Below are 20920 nucleotides of genomic sequence, written 5' to 3'. Positions count from 1 at the left end.
TATCCAGTGAAACCTTAAAAAGATCTGTTAATGTCTGTAACTCTGAGTGTGTGCCATTAAGGGTGGGGTCTGCGGATGTGATGTCAGCAAAGATGAGCGAGAAAGGGTACATTTCTTGGAGATATCTGCTTTAATGTTGGCTCCATTTAGGCTATTTTCACACTGCAGGTCATTTCCGATTTTTTGTCCAATGTGACATGTATCTGATTTTTTTCATGTCAATGTGAACTGTAGTTCTTCTTCTTATCCTTTCACCTTGTCCCTTTAGGGGTTGCCACAGTGCGTCATCCTTTTCCATGTAAGCCTATCTCCGGCATCCTCCTCTCTAACACCAACTGCCCTCATGTCTTCCCTCACGACATCCATCAAACTTCTCTTTGGTATTGCTCTAGCTCTCTTGCCTTGAAGCTCCATCCTCATCATCCTTCTACTAATATACTGACTCTCCTCTGGACATGTCCAAACCGTCGAAGTCTGCTCTCTCTAACTTTGTCTCCAAAACTCACTCACTCTTCACCCACCACCGCTCTCATTCATGCACATATATTCTGTCTGACTTCGGCTAATCTTCATTCCTCTGTTTTCCAGTGCATGCCTCCATCTTTCTAACTGTTTCGCTCCCTGCTTTCACTGCAGATCACAATGTCATCTGCAAACATCATGGTCCACGGGGATTCCAGTCTAACCTCATCTGTCAGCCTATCCATCACCACTGCAAACATGAAGGGGCTCAGGGCTGATCCCTGATGTAGTCCCACCTCCACCTTAAATTCGTCTGTCACACCTACAGCACACCTCACCACTGTTCTGCTGCCCTCGTACATGTCCTGTATTATTCTTACATACTTCTCTGCCACTCCTGACTTCCGCATGCAGTACCACAGTTCCTCTTTGGGTTCTCTGTCATAGGCTTTCTCTAGATCCACAAAGACACAATGTAGCTCCTTCTGACCTTCTCTGTACTTTTCCATCAACATCCTCAAGGCAAATAATGCATCTGTGGTACTCTTTCTAGGCATGAAACCATACTGTTGCTCGCAAATACTCACTTCTGTCCTGAACCTAGCCTCCACTACTCTTTCCCATAACTTCATTGTGTGGCTCATCAACTTTATTCCTCTCGTTTGGCCTTTGCCACCTCTACCTTTGCCCTATGTCGCATCTCAATGTTTCCTTTCGCCTCTCCTCGGTCCTCTCAGTGTCCCACTTCTTCATAGCTAACCTTTTTCCTTGTATGATTTCCTGTACTGTGAGGTTCCACCACCAAGTCTCCTTCTCTCCTTCCCTGCCAGAAGATACACCAAGTACTCTCCTGCCTGCCTCTCTGATCACCTTGGTTGCAGTCGTCCAGTCTTCTGGATGCTCCTCCTATCCACCGAGAGCCTGTCTCACCTCTTCCCGAAAAGCTGCACAACACTCGTCCTGTCTCAGCTTCCACCACATGGTTCTCTGCTCTGCCTTTGTCTTCCTAATCTTCCTCCCCACCACCAGAGTCATCTTACACACCACCATCCTATGCTGTCTAGCCACACTTTCCCCTACCACTACCTTACAGTCAGTAACCCCCTTCAGATTACATCGTCTGCACAAGATGTAATCCACCTGCATGCTTCTACCTCCGCTCTTGTAGGTCACCCTATGTTCCTGCCTCTTCTGGAAAAAAGTGTTCACTACAGCCATTTCCATCCTTTTTGCAAAGTCTACCACCATCTGTCCCTCCAAGTTCCTTTCCTGGATGGCGTACTTACCCATCACTTCTTCATCACTCCTGTTTCCTTCGCCAACATGTTCATTACAATCTGCACCAATCACTCTCTCTCTCTGTCTGGGATGCTTAGAACTACTTCGTCTAGCTCCTTCCAGAATTTCTCTTTAATCTCTAGGTCACATCCTACGTGTGGGGCATAGCTACTAATCACGTTATACATAACACCCTCAAGTTCAAGTTTCAGCCTCATCACTCGATCTGATACTCTTTTCACCTACAAGACATTCTTAGCCAACTCTTCTTTTAAAATAACCCAGACTCCATTTCTCTTCCCATCTACACCATGGTAAAATAATTTAAACCCTGCCCCTAAACTTCTAAACTTACTGCCTTTCCACCTGGTCTCCTGGACACACAATATATCAACCTTTCTCCTAATCATCATGTCAACCAACTCCTGAGATTTGCCTGTCATAGTCCCAACATTCAACGTCCCCACATTCAGTTCTAGGCTCTGTGTTTTCCTCTTCTCTTTGTGTCGAAGAACCTGCTTTCCACCTCTTCGTCTTCGACCCACAGTAGGTGAATTTCCACCGGCGCCCTGCAGGTTGACGGCGCTGGTGGCGGACCTTGTTAACCCGGGCCACGAACAATTTTTTGGATGAACGCTCATATTTGTTTGGCAAACTTTTAAGACGGATGCCCTTCCTGACGCAACCCTCTGCATTTATCCGGGCTTGGGACCGGCCTACAGTTTCCACTGGCTTGTGCCTCCCATAGGGCTGCATTATTAATGTGAATTGTACAAGTTTGATTTTTTCAAATCCGTCCCAGGCCTCTTTTGTATGTGGATCTAAATCGGATAGGTATCCGATGCGACTGTAGTCTGGACGCTCAAGTCGGTGAGGCGCCCCGTGTTTATGCGCGTCCACCACGTGATGTCGGGTTTTGTGCTTTATTACCATGAGCGGTAACAGAATGCACTCTTATACAAGAGCTGCTATCGGTTACAGCTCACGTCTGAGGACTCCACACACAGCTTGAACCAACATTCAAGCTTAAATGTCACTTTGCTCTTTCATTTGAAATGTTCCTTTGTTTTGCTCTTTAATCCCTTGTTGATGTCACAACCGCCAATCAACAGGCCACCATTCAAGAGTTCAGATATTCCATCCATCCATTCTCAATGGAGTGAAGTACAGTATATTAATAAAGTTATAATAGTAATTATTATTATTATTATGCTTTCTTCAATACATGCTTTAAATTGGATAGTGTATATTTACCTGGAATAAAATCATAACAAAATATTATGCAAAAAAACAGTGCAGAACCTCTATAGGTCTCTGTCCAATAACATGTATCTCCAAATTTAGTAAGTTTTTTCCTTTTAACCTAAACAAAAGATGAAACCAAAAAACAAGAAAAAACAAGATACATGGTTTGTATCGAACAGCGACGATATGTGATTTGCATTTGTTACATAACATCTTCAGGATCTTATTCAGACTGCAAGCGCCTATTTTAGCAATTTAAATGGAAGGTCCCATTTAATTTGTCCAGAAGCTATATGGTTGTAACTTGCAATGCTTCTGTAGAATCTTATTAGGTATTGTTCTGTTGGTTGCCGAAGCTCAGAGCTGATCATTTATTGATTGTGCGATTTTGCAGGTCTGCTCTTGTTTCATGTTCCCTTTGACTGAGCAAAGCAACTTGCGCATCCAGTTTCCCCACTCTCTCTTTCTGTGGGCAACAAGTCCGACCAGTCTGCTTCTCATTGCATGTCGTTTTAATTTATTTACTCCTTCCAGAAGTTGCGAGATGCACATCTAAGTGATAACTGCACTCTACCACTAACTACTACCTAACTCTGTTCTGCCGTTGCCATGGATACAGCACCCCCCCCCCCCCCCCCAGTGGGCATTGAAGGAAGGGGCTGGAGCGGAGAGAGTAGATGAGGCTCTGCGTCATAACAGTGCAGCGGAGAGCAGGCCCCCCTCCCTCCTCCTTTCCTCATCTCCCCCACCTCCTGCTTCCTTCCCTCATTTACTCCTTCCTTCTCATCATCCAATTTGCACATTGCTTGATCCCCCCCTTCTATTTGTGTCCTATATCAGCATCTGCTCATAACACTTTCCTCCTCCAACGTATCGCTCTCTCTTTCTTCGCCTACTGGCTCAGCTCGGCTTCCGCTGCATTGGCTGACCCAGGCGGACTTTTGCTGGCGAGCGTGGGCGAAAAAAAAAAAAAAAAGGTAAGCACTGAGAATGGAGTGCGGTGATGAAGGAGAGCAGTGCAGATAAGCAGTGATTGCGTGAATGACGGCATCAGGAGCCTTTGAGACATTCACTTTGAATTTTAGGGAGAAAGAGGGAGCCATGTGAGCGTATGCTGTCACAACATAAGAGGTGTGCGTTCAAGCAGCTGTGTGCCTAAGTAGACCAGGCAAGGGGATGTTAGAACTTCTTAAGAGCAGTACTTTTTGTTGACATGTCGACGCAGTGAGGGCATCTGTATGTGCAAGAGGGATGAGAGCGATAGAGCACGCCTGATCGTGCACAGCAGCTTTAATTGCTCCTGGAAGCCATTTTTTGAATCACATTCACACAATCTTCCTCCTTCCGTCTGCCTTTGTTTGATCCCAACCTTGAAACTACACGCACAAAAAACAACAACAACATGTGGCAGCAGATAGTGTTTGTGACTGGAAGAAGGGGGCCCGCGGGGATGTTCATTGTGTCTGGCTCCCAGGAACGTTGTCTGACATGGTGTATGACATTTAACTGTGATGCGGCTGCCTGTTCACTGGTGTGTAGCCAATGTGCCTGTCAGCTCTCATTCCCAGGCTGACTCATATTTGCTCTTTGTTGCCGTACTGCTGCTGAGTGACAGACGCCAGTGATGTGAGCTTTTGTCAAACCTGCACGATGGGGTCTTCAGTAGCAGGGGAAGATCCATATGTGCATAGTTACTTGTCTGACAGCCAAGTTGTCAGATGTTATATCACGGCAGAGACAGTCAACAGTCAAGATCAGTCTTGACAAGATCAAGTGCAAGACTTGCTTTTGTGCTTGTGTAAGTTAAGTGTGATTGTCTGCATGCAAAGATTTGCTCCTAAAAATGCATGGTTATGAACAACCACAAGTCCAAAATGTATCCCGCCTGGAAACCTCCAGTTATTGTATGCATTTGTAATGTAACACATACAACCAAAAATATAACAAGATTGAAAAGATGATATAAATACAATTCCTGGATCTGAATCTTAAACCTGATCAAGGTCCTCAGGGGCTCCTTGTCTACATTGTGTGTGTGCCCCCCTTCAAAACTGTCCTCGGACATTGCCACATCTAATCTGTTTTATGCTTAGACTTTTTTTGTTTTTCAAGATTAGCATTTTTGTTTATCCAATGTGCATTTAATTCAAACGTTCGCTTTTTCCCTAACTGCTTTTTGGGTCCTTAGGCAAATCATTACAACATTTATGCCAGTTTTCCATATCACCTCTCCATCTCGCCTCACCTCTACATCGGTTTTCCACTTCAAAATAGTAGTGAGGGAAAACGCGAAATTCACACTGCACAGACTGCATCAGAGTTATCTTCTTTAGCCAAGGATGTTAGAATAAACAGGCTTTCCCGCCGGGAGTTGGAGTTACTCTAGTACTGTAGCAAAAAAGACAGACAACAAAATATACATTTAGGCCATACAGTACACACAAATGTACAAAGAACAGAGAGCCATTAAGCAATATAAGATGTGAAACAGTGCCATAATCAACAGCAGAATTGTACAAACAAGAGTGACGGAGCTATGATGATAGCTACAGTAATAAGCGTCACTGTGAACTTATAAATCAACTGTTTGAAAAATTAGTTGGCAAGGGGAAAGAAGCAGTTAGAGTCAGAATCAGTTTATTTGCCATTCCTGTGTGGAATTACCACTTTGGAAACATTTGCCGCATCATTCTCGTTTCATTTTGAGTTGAATGTAGGAACAAGACATGCTAACAAATAAATACAATAGAGGAGAACGAGCGTCTCTCCTGTTTTTCAGGATGTGGCTGTTGACCACGAGAGGCCGTTGCAGCAAAGTGGAGACTGGAGTTAGATTCTTTAGCATCCAGGGAAAAGGCAAAAGGCTTTATAGTAATTTCTACTAGCTGTGTATCCTCAGTCGCTAACTTGTTACAATAAAGAATCTGTGTTAATCAACGACTGGAACCCTGGCTGACCAGGAAATTAGAAATAATACTTGGTAGGCGACATACCTTTTTTTGGCAGAGGAAAGGTGTCACGTGGTGAGCAGAGTAGTGGTAGTCACACTGCCTGTCAATTCAATGTTTGCTTTTTGCTCATATTTTACATGTATCTGATTTTTTTTCATGTCAATGTGAACAGAACAATTCCAATTTTTCAAATCCGACCCTGGCCTCTTTCGTATGTGGAAATACATCGGATGATAAGTCGGTGAGGTTCCGCTCATCCGACTTATATGTGATCAAAACGTCACAACTGTTCGACAAAACAGAAAACAAAACAAAATATTGCTCAAAAAGCAATGTTGGACAAAGGAGCAGAAAACAGTGATGAAAAGAACATGCGCTAGTAGAACTGAAAAATACAGTCAGTCAGTTCATGCACAAAATCCTGAAATTGGCACAAATGCGTCAACCATATTGGCATGCGGGGCGCCGTATTTACTTCCCTAAACACACTGCGCCATGTGATGTCGTGTATTGTGTGCATTGCGTCAGGGGCGGAGCTAGGAATTTTTTCTTTTGTGAGGTGGCCACAAAATGAATCAAACTTCGACTGGAAAATATTTTAGCAATTATTCACGACGCATGTGGGGCACCGGTGGGGTGGCCACCCTTCAGTCTAGGGTGGGTGTGGCCACCCCTAGTCACCCACTGGCGCCGCCCATGCCATATATGTCACTTCAAGGATGCATTGTTCTGTTATTACTACAAATAAAGATTGGATTTAACCATATTATATATTATATACATATTCTACTGTGTGAACATAGGCTTAATGGGGTTTTCCTGGCCCTATGCACTATTGCACGAGAATGAGACTTTGCAGAAATTAGTTCAGTAGTGTTGTGTAATCCTGAAAACAAGTAATGTTGAAATACAGGCTTTCTGTTTGAAAAGTGACAAAAGAGATGTGTTGGTGGTAATGGAAATGGACTAAACTGCCAAAAGGTTAAGTTGTGGGTGACAATGAGCAAGTGAAGAGGGATTACAGTGTGTCGAAGAGAGCAAAGGGTCTTCATGTTGGCAAGCGGGTGCATATTAACGTGCACTCTCTCCCCGACTCCCGTGGGCCTCGAGTGTCTCCGCTCTCCAGGTGGGCTTTGCATTTTTAATCAATAATGTCTGCGGTGATTAACACACGTCTTCTCTGTGCAGCCAAAGGTAGCAATGAGAGAGAAAGAAAAGGGGGTGAGATGGGAGTCAGTCATACATGAGGCATGAGTGCATGTGTTGGTTTTGCATTAATGACCCTCTGCCTCTGGGACCCTACTGAGAATGTTTATCTCCCACAGCAGCACGGCAAAAATAGACAATGCATCAATGCCACACACACACACACGCACGCACGCACGCACGCACGCACACACGCACACGCACACACACACGCACACACACACAGACACTGAGCTCCATTTCGTGTTACTTACTCCTGTCTGCTGTGCAATCAAGTCTTTCTGATTCATTTCCCCTCCCACTTGTGTTGCAACATGCCTGTTAATGATGCAGCCACTGCCAACTTCCTGCCTCTGACAGAGAGCGAGCGAGCGAGCGAGCGGTGGCCCTGCTTCGGAATCGCACCACTCCCTCTTCTTATCTCTCCACCCTTCCTCTTCTCTCTGTCTGCCTGTGTTGTTTTCCCTCAGAAGCGTAGCCCATGCGAGCAGCGTGAGGGCCGAGTGCTGCTGTTTCCTTCAAAGCTGAGCCCCCAACATGTGAGAAGATGTCTGTTGGAGGTTGCGCTTGTCCCGGTGAGTGCCTCGTCTTGCTGCTGCACACTTCTGTCGCACGAATGACTTATGTAATGATGGCACATTGTTATTTCCTTGGAGTGGTGTTGAAGTGATCATTTGAAAATTTAAAGACCTGCAGAGGTTTATAAAAACAGTGTTACATATTAATATCCATGTTTCCTATCTTGCTAAATAATTGGTGATGATTATTGTGAGATATCATAAACATAATCAGTCTCTTCACATACCGTATATCATTAATTTTTAAATGATAACATAATTAAAGGTGAGGATAAGCGGTAGGGAAAATAGATGGATGGAACACAATTAAAGGTAACTTGAGCAAATGTGTTATTTCCGAAGTGTGTATCAAACTAGTAGCCTTTTGCATTAATCAGTACCCAAAAAGTAGCTCGTAGTTACAAAAAGGTTGACGACCCCTCCCTGGGATAGAGTCTATGCAGAGGCCCTGAGCACATCAATGTTACTTTAGATTTTGCCACCTTTTGAGACACTCACATATGAGTAATTTACTTTTCTGCTGCGAGTCGACACAAATAGGAAATGAACTCTCCTTTTCTTTCTTTCATTGCACTGTGATGATTCATAGTTCTGTTTTGGTGCTTGGAATCAATTAAGTTTGCTTATTGGCTGATTAATTCCAACAGCACTTCAGGCAGGATTTCTCAAAGCAGATTCCAAGGGCCATTGCTGCGCCCAATAACTTAGTGCTGGAATTTTGCAACAAAATGCATTGTGAACTTTAATTTTGATGAGTGCCACTTTTGGCAAGTTAGGTTTTTTAAAATTTTCCTCTTTACTTTCCTTTAAAAAAAAAAAAAAAAAAAAAGAATATATATATATATATATATATATATATATATATATATATATATATATATATACGCTGGGAAAAAAATACAGATTTTGGACTCAAGTTCCACTTCTGGACCATATTTTCTTAATGGTTTTAAATTTGTGATATACAAAAGTTACAAATGTTATTTGACAAAACCTTTTAAGTTCCAAGGGTCTACAGTTTCAGTTGTAGTAGTAGAGAGTAGGAGGTCCTCAGACATTTTCAAATGTATGCTAAATGGTCTTTTTTTCAAGACATGAGTGGTTAGCACATCCACCACACAGTTCTAAGGTTGGGGCCTGAACCCGGGCTCTTGCCTTCCTATGTGGAGTTTGCATGTTCTCCCCGTACTAGCATGGGCTTTCGCAGGGTACTCCCGCTTCTCCCCATATTCCAAAAACATGCATGTTAGGTTAATTGAATACTCTAAATTGTCCCAAGTGTGCATGTAAATGTGAATAGTTGTTTGTGTATGTTTGTCCATAAAGTATGTTCCCTCTGATTTGCTGGCGATCAGTCCAGGGTATACTCTGCCTCTCACCCGAAGGCAGCTCAAATCGGCTCCAGCACATCCCCGACCGTAATGAGGATAAGCGATATAGAAAACAGAGGGATGGATGATCTTTTTTCAGGGAAAAATGTAATTCTGAATAAGTCTGCACTGGAAAGTGGACATGTTACTGAGAGCGCTTTGTCATTGTTCCTTTGCATTTTCCTGTTGTTACTTTCAGTTTTTTTTTTCTACTTTCATTATGGAAAGGGTTCCAAGTGTAAAATGCATCCAAAGGCACGTGTTGTTTTTGTGTGTTGCTTCACCCCCACCACCCCATAAGATTTTGCAATGGGTTTCCGCTCCCCGTATGTCAGATTTTTGCTACTTGTTCCAATGAGAAGAAAAGTCATTGGAAAAGGGGACTAACTTTTCATTTTATGCTATGTTTTATTTGCCATCAGCTGTCATATATAATATTACAGAGTATTGTTTTTAAGGTCTGGTCTATTTCCTGGCTTCCTTTAAAGGCCCTCTCGTGTAGCCCCCCTCTTGTTGACAGACTTCACTGTCGGGCAGAAACATTTAATGACATCCATATGTGTGTGAAGGGTGCACAGGGAGGATTTGCAGTATCGCAGCTAATGTTGTGAAGCAAATATTAGCAAACGAGGAAGGACGTGCGCATAGAGGACATGCGCTCAGAGTACGTGCGCTCGAGCACCCATCACAGAGGCCCATGAGCCTGTAGAGGCACGTTAAGATTGGTGGAGCTTTCGGGAAAAAAGCCACAGGGCAGCACGACTGTGTATGTACGCAATGAATCATCTTATATGAAAGCGGCTTTGTTTACATTCTTGTATTGTGAAGAGTAGGTGGAGGATGGCCCTTTTTGTTTACAGCGGAACCTCTTAAGTCAAATGCCACAAAAGGTCATACCATTTTTGACTTTTTTTTTTAGATCGAACTGTCATTGTTCTTGTGAGCCAAAATTCGCGAGACCTCAGTGTCTTTACTTGTTGTCAAAGGGAGACTGTTTTATTGATTTATATGTTTACAGTGGTTAACTTCTTTTTAGACTTGTATGACAGTTAATTACTGTATGTTTAAAATTAAGGAGCGCAAGGGGCAAGTCGTAAGAATTGTATTAATTTTTTTTAAACTCAAAACCCAGATTAGAAATGTGGCGAGTCCGTGGGCGCCAAACATACTATTCATAAAAAACATAGACAGAAAGGTATTAGATAGTTACAAAGGATTATTAGGGTGGCCTGGGGGGTGGGGGGGGGTGGGGGGTTCTCTAATTAATATATTTTTAAATTTTCAGTTTATTCCTAATGCTCCTTTTGTATTAATGTGAAGAAGAAATAGTTCTCAACACATGTTTGTTCATCTACAGCAGTGATTCTCAAAGTGTGGTATGAGTACCACTATTGGTGTGCAGGCTCCCTCTAAATATGTTGTGCATAATGTTACAGTGGCTTTAACTTTGTAATCCAGTATAGTACAGTGTATTTGTTAAGTGCAGTTCAGTTGAATTTAACTTTTAAGTGCAATACAGTTGCATTTAACCTTTAAAACTATTTTTCCCAAACATTTATATGGGTACAATTTTATTTAACTAATCAGCTGCAGCACGCCCCCGAGCTTAGTAACGATAAGCAGTACGGAAAAAGAATGAACGAATAATGTGCAATACATTTGAATTTAATCATTATTTGAGTACATTTTAAAAAATTATTCTCCCATATTTAAGCACAGTTTTCATTTTCGAAATGTGCATTATGTTACAGTGGTTTACAATAATAGTTAATATACTCTTTTGGAATAAAGCCTCTGCCTCATTTTGAATGAACACGTAGGCCAACTATGGGAGGTATTTGGGTGTAAACGGTTTGAGAACCACTCATCCAGAGCATTTTACTCTGAGAATTGCAACAAATGCGCAAGTTTGGGAAAAGTTGTTTTGACATGTTAATATGACAGTTAACATATTTTTACATTTGTAAATGAGACTGATTCTAATTGTTGGATGATGGAAACAGTTTGACTCTGGAACTGATTAACTGACATAATTTCCTATGGGATTTTTATATATTTTCTTAATTACCAAAACCCAGTATCCCACTATATATATATATTTTTTACTTTCATGGTTCCATTTAATATGCGGTTGTGTGTTTGTGTGTGTGCGTGTGTCACATGCACATGTGGAAAAACAAATGGCCCCGTATTTAACGTGACATCACTCTCTCTCTCCCTCTGGTCTTTTTTTGCTCGTGCCTCTTTGCACAGTAATGTTAGCCATTAAAGATGGCTGTAGCGAGCATGTAAACAGGTTAATAGCAGTCTCTATATGGTGGCACACATCAGCCTGCTTAAAGTGCGTTGGCGACCTTCTGTTGCTGTGACTTTGCCTTTTTTAAGGCTTTGTTCTCTGTGCCCTAACCCAGTGGAGCCAATCACATCCTTTGTTCTGGCTAAATGGTAAAAATAGATTGCATGTATGCCCTCTCCCTCCTCCCCCTCAAACGCACCCACTCCGACACACTCTCCCCTCGGCTCATCACTCTAACCCCCCTCCCTTCCATTCCACTCACTCTTTGCCCTTGTTCACTCTGCACTAACATCAGTTACCTCATGCAGAAAGTCACATGGCTGCTGATTGGAGAAAAGTGACTTCAAGCAGAGCCAAGATGGCAGCCTTTTATTTATTTATTTGTTGATTACACAACAACACTGTCTTAAAGTGCCTTTTTTATGCCTCTTCTCGTCCCTCCTTACTGTAAACGAGATCAAAATGGCCGTGTGTGCGTAGGCAGGGAGAGAGCAGGAATGTGTGGGAGATGCTGGGGAGCCTGATATAGGGAAAGGAGGGGTTTTGCAGAATGGAGATGAGCTGTTGTGATGTCACATCTGCTGCAGGCCCCTCAGCCTGAAAGTGAAAAGCTGGCATGTGCCACCGAGGCAGAGAGGAGGATGAAACGAGATGGAGATGATGACTTTTTAAAAACAGGGCACATCTTTTGCCTCAGTCTTTAAACCACAAGATGGAGGGGAACAAAAGACACACTTGAGGGCAGTTTGAACGACTTTGTAAATTCAAATCATCACCCTGATTCATACTTTTATGATAAGAATTAATAAATGTCTATTTGCTGACAGGCCAGAGATAGAATCTGTGTAATGCACACAGCGGGTGTGATGAGAGAACGCAAATCAAGATAAATGCTGACAGATGGGAGCCATTAAAGGAATCATACGCCATAAAACAGGATTTACAAAGTACTCTTTTCCCAGCAAAGCTGTGCAGTCATGAAAATATCTGCAGCCATGTTGATGCATTGCCTTTTAATTAGCAACTAACACTGTAGGTATAGAGAATTTGCTCTTGTGGTGTGACATTGCCGTTTTTTTTTTTCTTTACACGATGCCCTTATAAATCAGCTGTGCTAATAGTCCTGTCAAATTTAATACGGTGCCATAGGTGTTTCATTATTCAGTGGAACAGCTACAGCATTAGTCTTTAAATAACTAGATGTACTGCATTCATCTGTCTCTGCTAGCTAAGCAGCAGAGAAATACACACTGCACATTGTGTAGCTGTGAGATCAGAGAAAACACCCCCCTGTCCCCCACCACACGTCATTCCATTCCTTACTTGTTAACACAAGAGCTGACGTGCACTGCTTCCACTAACAACAGGTCTGCGAACAGAAAGGAGCTAGTTTCGTTTAGTTTTGTCGGACCTTTTCCGACAACGGTAGTGACTTTTAAAAAAAAACTTTTTTTTTTTTTTTTTTTAAAGAGTGATTAGTGAGTTAATTTCTGGAAAATAAATAAATACATAAATAAACAGACAACATTAGCGGAGTCATTTTAACATTGTTTTCCGTTTAACAATACATTAAAGGATCCCAGTGTAAATGAGGACAAGCGTTATAGAAAATGAATAGATGGATGCCAGTATCTCTGCATCCGACTAAATCTCTGCATATACTGTATCCACCGAAATTTCCTGTATGTGTAAGGTCTCCCAATACACACACACGCACGCACACACACGCACACACACAGCATAGCAGTGGTTCTACAACTATTTACAGCAAGTACCACCTAAAACAAAACTTAGCTCTTCAAGTACCAGAACAATGACTGACATTAAAATACCGTAGCATAATAGCCCCAGATTTCATCCAAAACAAGGCAGTAGTATTCCTATAAATATTTGACATTTTTGTTTGCCACTACAGTGTAACATTAGGCACACATGGTGCTTAAATATTGTAAAACAAAAAAAAAACTGAACTAAAAAATGTTTTAAATCAAATCTGTTACTTATAATAGATAGATAGATATATAAATAAATAAATAAATGCAAATATTTTGTATTTACATTTTATGACTGTATAAACACTAAAATCAAAAGTTTTACACAATTATCAAAACCTTGCACGCAAAGAGCAAAACACTGGCTCAGATCTGCACCACTATAAGCACAATATCAGTCTCACACTTTTTGCAAAACACTAAACACACTTGTATACATGAGACACAGGAATAGTATATCATGGTGTCACTTCTAGCCAATTCCAAATTCCAATTGTCAAATTACCCTGAGCCAGTTTGTTAAACATATCAGCTGCGTGATCACGATCGCTTCATTGTAGACCCTAAAATACAGTTTTCTCATACTGTCGTTGACTTTCATGCTGCTCGGGTGGGATCAATTCCCAGCTCAATACCACATCGAAAAGATAAGTAATGTAGAAAATCAATGGCTAACATATCTACAACATGAAGTGACTCTGGTGTTTAACCTTCCTGTTAAATTATGAGTCAAACTAACCTATATTTATTTTTAAATGTACAAACATTTTAGAAAATAAATATCCGGTCTATTTTAGTTCTTTTGTTTGTCTTTTAAAATTATTTTTAATTAGCTTTGTTGTATTATTAAACATGGGGGAAAAACATACATAACAGTAGGGTTAAATAAATAGCTAGGAAGTCTATATGACATTCACTGTAGGGAAAAAATAGTCAATAAGTTAATAGTTGTGTCAAAGATGCATATGGATTCAAATGTGATCCAATTTAAATAACTGTATAATAATAATAATAATAATAATAATAATAATAATAATAATAATAATAGGTGGCACGGTGATGACTGGTTAGCAGAGCTGCCTCACAGTTCTGAGGACCGGGTTCAAATCCGGCCTCGCCTGTGTGGAGTTTGCATGTGCTCCCCATGCCTGCGTTTGTTTTCTCCGGGTACTCCGGTTTCCTCCCACATCCCCAAAACATCCATGGTAGGCTGATTGAACACTAAATTGCACGTCAGTGTGAATGTGAGTGCGAATGGTTGTTCGTTTCTATGTGCCCTGCGATTGGCTGGCGACCAGTTCGGGGTGTACCCCGCCTGTCGCCCAAAGATAGCTGAGATAGGCTCCAGCACGCCCGCGACCCTAGTGAGGATAAGCAATACGGAAAATGGATGGATAATCCTCCTCACCCTCCTTCTTCTTCTAAAGAATTCTTCTAAATATGCAGGATCTCCAGCAGAGGACAGTGTAGCTCCATCTCTCTCCAGTTTTCACAAAACTTGGCAATCATTGCATAAAAAAACAACAACAGCAACAACAACACTAAAGATTAATGTTGTCAGAACAGCTTTCTCCCCATTTCCGCTGTAATTCTTCCTGTATTAGTTGCAATTTAATCCATCACCAGCTTTGTAATTGTTAAAAAAAAAAATGACATGAAGCTCTAAAAGGGAACTCTATAAAATGTTAGAGGAAAAATAGCTAGTTTAGTCTGCACTGAAATAAGGGATTCTAAAAACTAACAAACAAGTAGTTGGCCTGTGCAGTCTGATTAAAAACAATCATAAACATTCAATTTATAAGAATACACGCTGTCAAATTATTGTATCATTTTAGTTTTCCATTAATTTGGTGTGCTACTTGAAGGCCCCTCACCTGTCGAGTGAACATTCTCCAGATAGTCGGCATCGGTGCTGTGGTCTGATGTGGGGCTTTACCAGTAAGAGTCCCTGGTGGGCTTCCGATGTATTTACTCCTCGCCCTTCAATAAAACCCACCGCTTCACTTTCCTCATCTGCTCTCCTACTTTATATAATTACACAAACTGACTAAGCGAAGGCCTCAACCAATTGAGCTTTAAAATGCACTTAGAGACCACAAAGGCTTGCCTGCTCCTTCAAATCTATTGCTTGTAAACATCAGAGTGGTTATTGATTAAAAGTGAGGCTGCAGATTATATCCTTATATAATATGAGGCTAGGAAAGGATCAGGACTGCGGTCTAAAAAGGATTTGAGCCATCAGCAGAGTCAATCACTTTCCAAAAGTCTTTACAAAGATGCCTTGAATTAACCAGCCTGATTAACACATCACTGGTGCAGACTTAACTGAGCTGTGCAAGTCAAAGCGCTTGATCATACTCCAGACGCTATGGAAATGAAAGCAAACTCTGTTTTAAGACAGAGAAGGTCATGACAGTACAAATTAATTTCATCATCATCATTTCATTAGGAGGGGATGATGAATAAGACTGAGGAAATGGATTTCTTGCCCGATTCATTCAACAGACCATATGAAACGATAAGGCCTCGTAATTCATGTGAACATTTCCTTCATCAAACATCAAGTGAGAATGGTTTTACTACCATGTGTGAAAAAAAGAGACCACAATTACCGTATTTTTTTTGTGTATAATGCACACCCATGTATAATACGCACCCCCAAAGTTGACCTCAAAATTCTGGAAAACCCTTCTACCAATGTATAATGCATTTTTACAATGCATGATTTTGCTTCTACCCATATGATCAACACGAAGTATTTTCTGTATTTTGTTAGGTTTTTTTCAAATAACTATTCTGAAGTTTAGCACTTTATTGGAACACGTAATACTTTCTTTTTTATTGACTTGGCTCTTATTTTGAAATTCACAGCCCTACTTTTATTTAGTAAATTAGAAAACACACAGTCGTGCTCATATGTTTGATTATCATATGGTTGAGTGCAGTGATACCCAACAATGTGTACCGTGGCACGCTAATGTGCTGTGAGAGATCATCAGGGGTACCGCAGGAGATGATACAATTTGACACAGTGTAAAAAGTGTAAAAAAGAATCCCAACTACTGTGTTAGACGAACGAACTCCATCTTGATAAATGACGTTCATGTCCGCATGTCACACGGCTGGTCCAATTAAATGTACCCACTGGGAGTAGATCCCGTCACATGTAAACAGTTGACCAGTGATCTTCAATCTGAATGAATTCAATCGGAATGGCAAAAAAAAAGTCTGCATGAAACCTAGTTTATGCGTCTAACCTTTTCAGTAATAGATTTCACCACAAGGTGATGCTTTGTGGTCATATTTGGAAAATTATGCCATGTTTGATATTACAGCAAAATGGCACATGGTCAGACATAGAGCCAATCGCAAGAGTTGATTTTGAAGGATTTGAGATAAAAAAATAAAATAAAATAAAGAAATTGAGCTTTTGTGGCTGTTTTTCTAAAATAACTAAAATTGTAATCATGAAAGTTTCAATGGCACATTTTCTCCCAGTCATGTAATGGTTTACAATTACATACGTTTTGTAATTAAATTATGTAATCTCATTACATGTAATACGTTACTTGCCAACGTTGTATATAAAGTTCCTTGAGATAATATTGTTTGTTAATTGGGGCTATAAAAATAAAACAATGTATTTTTTTATGCGCGCGCCAGTGTACGCGCAAAGGGGCGGAGCTGTTTTTTTTTTCTTTCTTTTTTTTCTTCTTGTGTATCAACGGACTGGCTGCCTGGAACAAAGGGTCCTCAAGTAGTAGTAGCACTAGATGGGTAACACCATACACGTATGCTAATGCATTTTTTTTTTTTTAATAGAAGTAAATTATTCTTAAATTGTTATTTGTTTACTAGTTGTCGCTTGGTAGTTTTAATTTCCTCCCCCGCTTGGCATCTTATGTGTTGGGACCATCCAAGTATTTTCCCAAGCGACGGAGCTTAGAGCCTTCGCCGTCCAGTCTCTCCGGCTAGCATCGACGCTAGCTGGCTAGAAGCCACACCGCCTTTTGGTGGCCCTTTCTCTGCAGGTAATCACACCTCACACCGCGCCCCGCGTCCCTATCCTTCTTAGCAGGTCAGTAAATACGAGTCATGGACATTATGAATAGCTTAGCAATAACATCCCCTTCGTCCGTTCATGGATGCGGCCCTGCGGCTCCGTTTACACTGAGCCCCGGTGTGCTTGGGTGAGTGTGTGTGCGGCTTCTTGTTTATCACACCTTGTAATAACACACATCCGTGAGAGTCCTTTTAGATGCATTTTTAGCCTTGTTTGTGCTGTTTCATTTGCTTGTGGTCAATTTGAGCATCCGTCTGTTCAGACGGAGCTCCATTGTTTGCACTGGTGGAGGGGGACTGATCCAAAAGTCGATAATATCGATACCAACGTTGGTATTTATTTATGATTTAGGGCACAAATAACCATTTACAGTCACACCTACAGACAAGTCTTCAATTAACCGACTGAATTAGGGCTGCAAGATTATGGACAAAATAATAATCACGATTATTTTGATCAGTATTGAAATCATGATTATTAATCACGATTATTCCTCATTTAAGGGAAACATCTTTATTTTTTTATTACACTACTTTTCAACAAAAACTATGTAACAGTTTTCAGTGCAAAATGAATCTTTAAATAAGAATAAATGACAGATAAAAAAATAAATCCACATAAAGAATTCTACTATACCAATGGCTAACTGAATAAATATGCTATTACAAAGTGCAATCACAAATTGCAACTTAATGGAAGCAAATACAGTTACTGTATAAAACGCAGTAACAGAGTGTAAGAACCTAATTTTCATTTGAATGTCAATATAGGGAATTGTCAAAGACGGCTACGTCTCTGTTCTGCTTGACCGTTGGTCAGTCGTGCATGGTCACACACTGCAAAGACCTTGACAGTAGGGATTTCCCTCTCTATTTACTTGTTTATTTTTTTTATTATTAGTTTTTTTTTTTTTACTGCGTTCAGCCCAGCCGAAAAGTTGAAGTCAAGGCAGCTGCCACGATTGTTAATAGTGTCTTACTGTGACATGCCGCCTCTCCGCCAATGTGCTGAGAGGGCTAATTTCAAAATAAAAGCTTTATATATTACTACATTGGACAGCTCAGTGAAGCTTTAAACGTGTTCTCCCCCTGGTGGCTGGCTGACTAGGTTGCGGGCACTGCTGCATATGAAAAGTGCTTCTTTTTAAGTGTAAAAAAATGCTCAAAGGCTCATTTGATCTAACGCTAACCCTATACATATGTCAATTTTCTTTACCACCTTTCCTCAGTTGTGGGTGAACTCGACCCTATCCCAGCTGACTGAGTGAGAGGCAGTGTACACCCTGGACTGGTTGCCTACTATATTTAGAATATCATTCTACATTGTATTGCACACAGGTCACTCATTGAAGTGTAGTTTTTCATTGCTTTCTGATTTTGTCAGCTAACGTCAGATTTTTTATCGTTCGGAAGATGAATGAATGAATGAATGAATGTTGAAATATTAGCAGTTTTAGTTCTGCAATGCAGCACTCTGTCTTTAAGCTGAACTGTGAACTTGAGCTTTATGGGTGCCTCACCCAGCCTGTGTGTTGTGGAAAAGACTCTCCTGTGACACATTGTGGTATCAAGTCATAGCAAGTGTATCTACAGTCACATAGTGGTGCCATCTTCATACATTGAAGTGGATGACACACCTGTTGATTAATTTTGGCACTGAGGCAACACAACAACTAGGTCTTTCGTTTGTTTTTTTAACTGTTCCATCCAAAATGTCTGATTGGTGCATTCATCATTTATTTGCTCTCATCTGCAGATTTCTTGTTTACTACTGACTGTTAACGCAAACAGGTTTTCAAGTTAAATAAATCCATGTTGCTATGATATGTTGATTGGATGCAGCAGACTAGAGTGGAACCCCGCATACTTGCTGCTATCCACATATTTTCTTTCCATCCAGCCCCCAAATGTTCTCTTTTTTTCTGTTTTCTTTTTGTTTTTTCTTTTTGGGGCGTTAACCAACTCCCCAAAACACTTAGTGGCAATTTATTCCCGCTTACTCAAAAATCTTTGGGGTTTGAAAAAAAAAAACGAGTTTGAATTTCACGGTCCAGCCTGGTCCACTGTATAACATTTGCTATGGTGTAGTTTCGCTTTTAGCAGTGAAGCTCTTGAGAATCTTTACATCAATGGTGGTATGAAACTGGAACATAAAAGCCCCTTTTACACAGAAATCCCGCAAATTTACTGAATCTGAGTCGTAAAAGATGATGCAGAATTGATCCACCTTTGGCTTTTACACTAAACTGCAACATGGACATATGGCAGAAAAATGTCTGCTTTTATAGGGAGTGTAAAATTGGCTTCGGATACTATCTCAGGATGCAGAAAACTGCCGGGTCAACTTGGTACCTCCCAATCTATGTAGATGCCATGTACAGGGTGACAGAAATCAGTTGATACAGCGGCGACACAACCCCAATTTGTATGCAAGTAGCTAGCCTTAGTTTGTAACCTTGAAACATCGCATCCTTACCATTGTAAACTGAGGACCGCCTGTATGTGGAACAGCTGGAGACAAATTCCTTGTGTGTCTTAACTAGGGATGGGAAATAACGTTTTTCTGATTCCGATTCCATTTTTGATACTGGTTAACAATTCGATTCTCTTATTGATTCTCAAATGTGTAGTTTGGGGGAGAAAAACGTCCATGAGACTAAAATATAATTCAATGAAAAAAATAATTAAATGAATAAATTAAAATAAAAAAATGATATTGATATATTGTATACAGGCTTCTCATGATCAGAAAACCGTTATAATAAGAAGTAAAACGATTAATGTGCCGCGGCGCGGGTTCCCTATGCAAGTTCCTGCATTGTAAACGCACCCTGTGTATCTTGCAGCAAGTGCGTGACGTATGTTCTTCTGCCCTCCCTGAGCGTGCTTTAAGCTGTTGACACCCCAGTTGGAGTTTACTGTAACACTAAATGTACAACAAAAAAATTATGCATATTGTATAATTAAATACAAGACACATCATTTTAGAGATCGCCAGTTTAATGCAAACACTCAATGGGAAACCCTAGCTAAAATTAGCATTACATCACGGGAGGGATTTATTTTAAAAAGGTTTTCACACGCAAATGCCATAGTAACACATACATACAGGTAATATAACAATATTCTTCGGCATATATTCTTCCTAATCTCTGAAAAACAATTTTATTTAAGCTCTATGGCAACTTTCTTCTCCTATTCTTTTTTTGAGCTTACACTAAACGTGTAGCTCCATACATGCATTGCACCACACTGCCCCCAAGAGGCCAAGGCAAACTTCTAGTCGCAGTTTCTGGCAGGGCCGCTTTTAGCGTAACACCCTTTGCATTCGCTGTTTCCCAGAATGCATTGCTGTAATTAAAATTACTGTATCACGTTTTGACTGCGTTAAAATTTATTTTGTACAGACAGGGTTTAATAGTCAATGTTGCCGTTTTTAGTAGTGTACAGTTCAATTGATGTTGTTTTTAGTCGTTAAATTACTGCTGCGTTTGGTGGCAAAACCTTAAGGCTTCTTTATACTTGAACAGGTGGCGACCGCGCTGACGTCACTGCGGCTATCCCACGCGCAGTTTGCCTTTATACTCGAGCGCAACCTGCAGTTCTCCTCCAAGTCGGCGGTGTCGCTATGGCTGGTATTGGCTAGGACACCACAGGGTGGAGTTTCCTCTGCGTTTTTTTGGCCATTTCCGGTAGCCGT

At 40.9% G+C, this 20920-nt stretch overlaps 1 protein-coding gene across 5 annotated transcripts in view; it reads left to right on the top strand.

Moving 5' to 3' along the window:
• The first annotated feature begins 3719 nt into the window (after positions 1 to 3719).
• The window catches only part of ldb1a (LIM domain binding 1a), a 37106-nt gene continuing 19905 nt past the window's right edge, over positions 3720 to 20920 (top strand). The window contains exons 1-2 of one of the 5 annotated variants that reach the window (XM_061689803.1): positions 3720 to 3962; positions 7613 to 7717. In XM_061689803.1, the coding sequence (XP_061545787.1) occupies positions 7690 to 7717 (28 nt within the window). In that variant the 5' untranslated portion in view covers positions 3720 to 3962; positions 7613 to 7689. Of the gene's footprint in view, positions 3963 to 7486; positions 7718 to 16886; positions 17190 to 20920 lie in introns of those variants that run through there. The other 4 variants (XM_061689802.1, XM_061689805.1, XM_061689806.1 and 1 more) reach the window with 4 other exon arrangements.

The sequence above is a fragment of the Phycodurus eques genome, chromosome 11, assembly GCF_024500275.1.
Source record: "Phycodurus eques isolate BA_2022a chromosome 11, UOR_Pequ_1.1, whole genome shotgun sequence".
Classification (NCBI taxonomy): Eukaryota; Metazoa; Chordata; class Actinopteri; order Syngnathiformes; family Syngnathidae; genus Phycodurus; species Phycodurus eques.
Note: the sequence above shows the minus strand (reverse complement) of the source record. Positions and strands in the feature narration are given on the sequence as shown.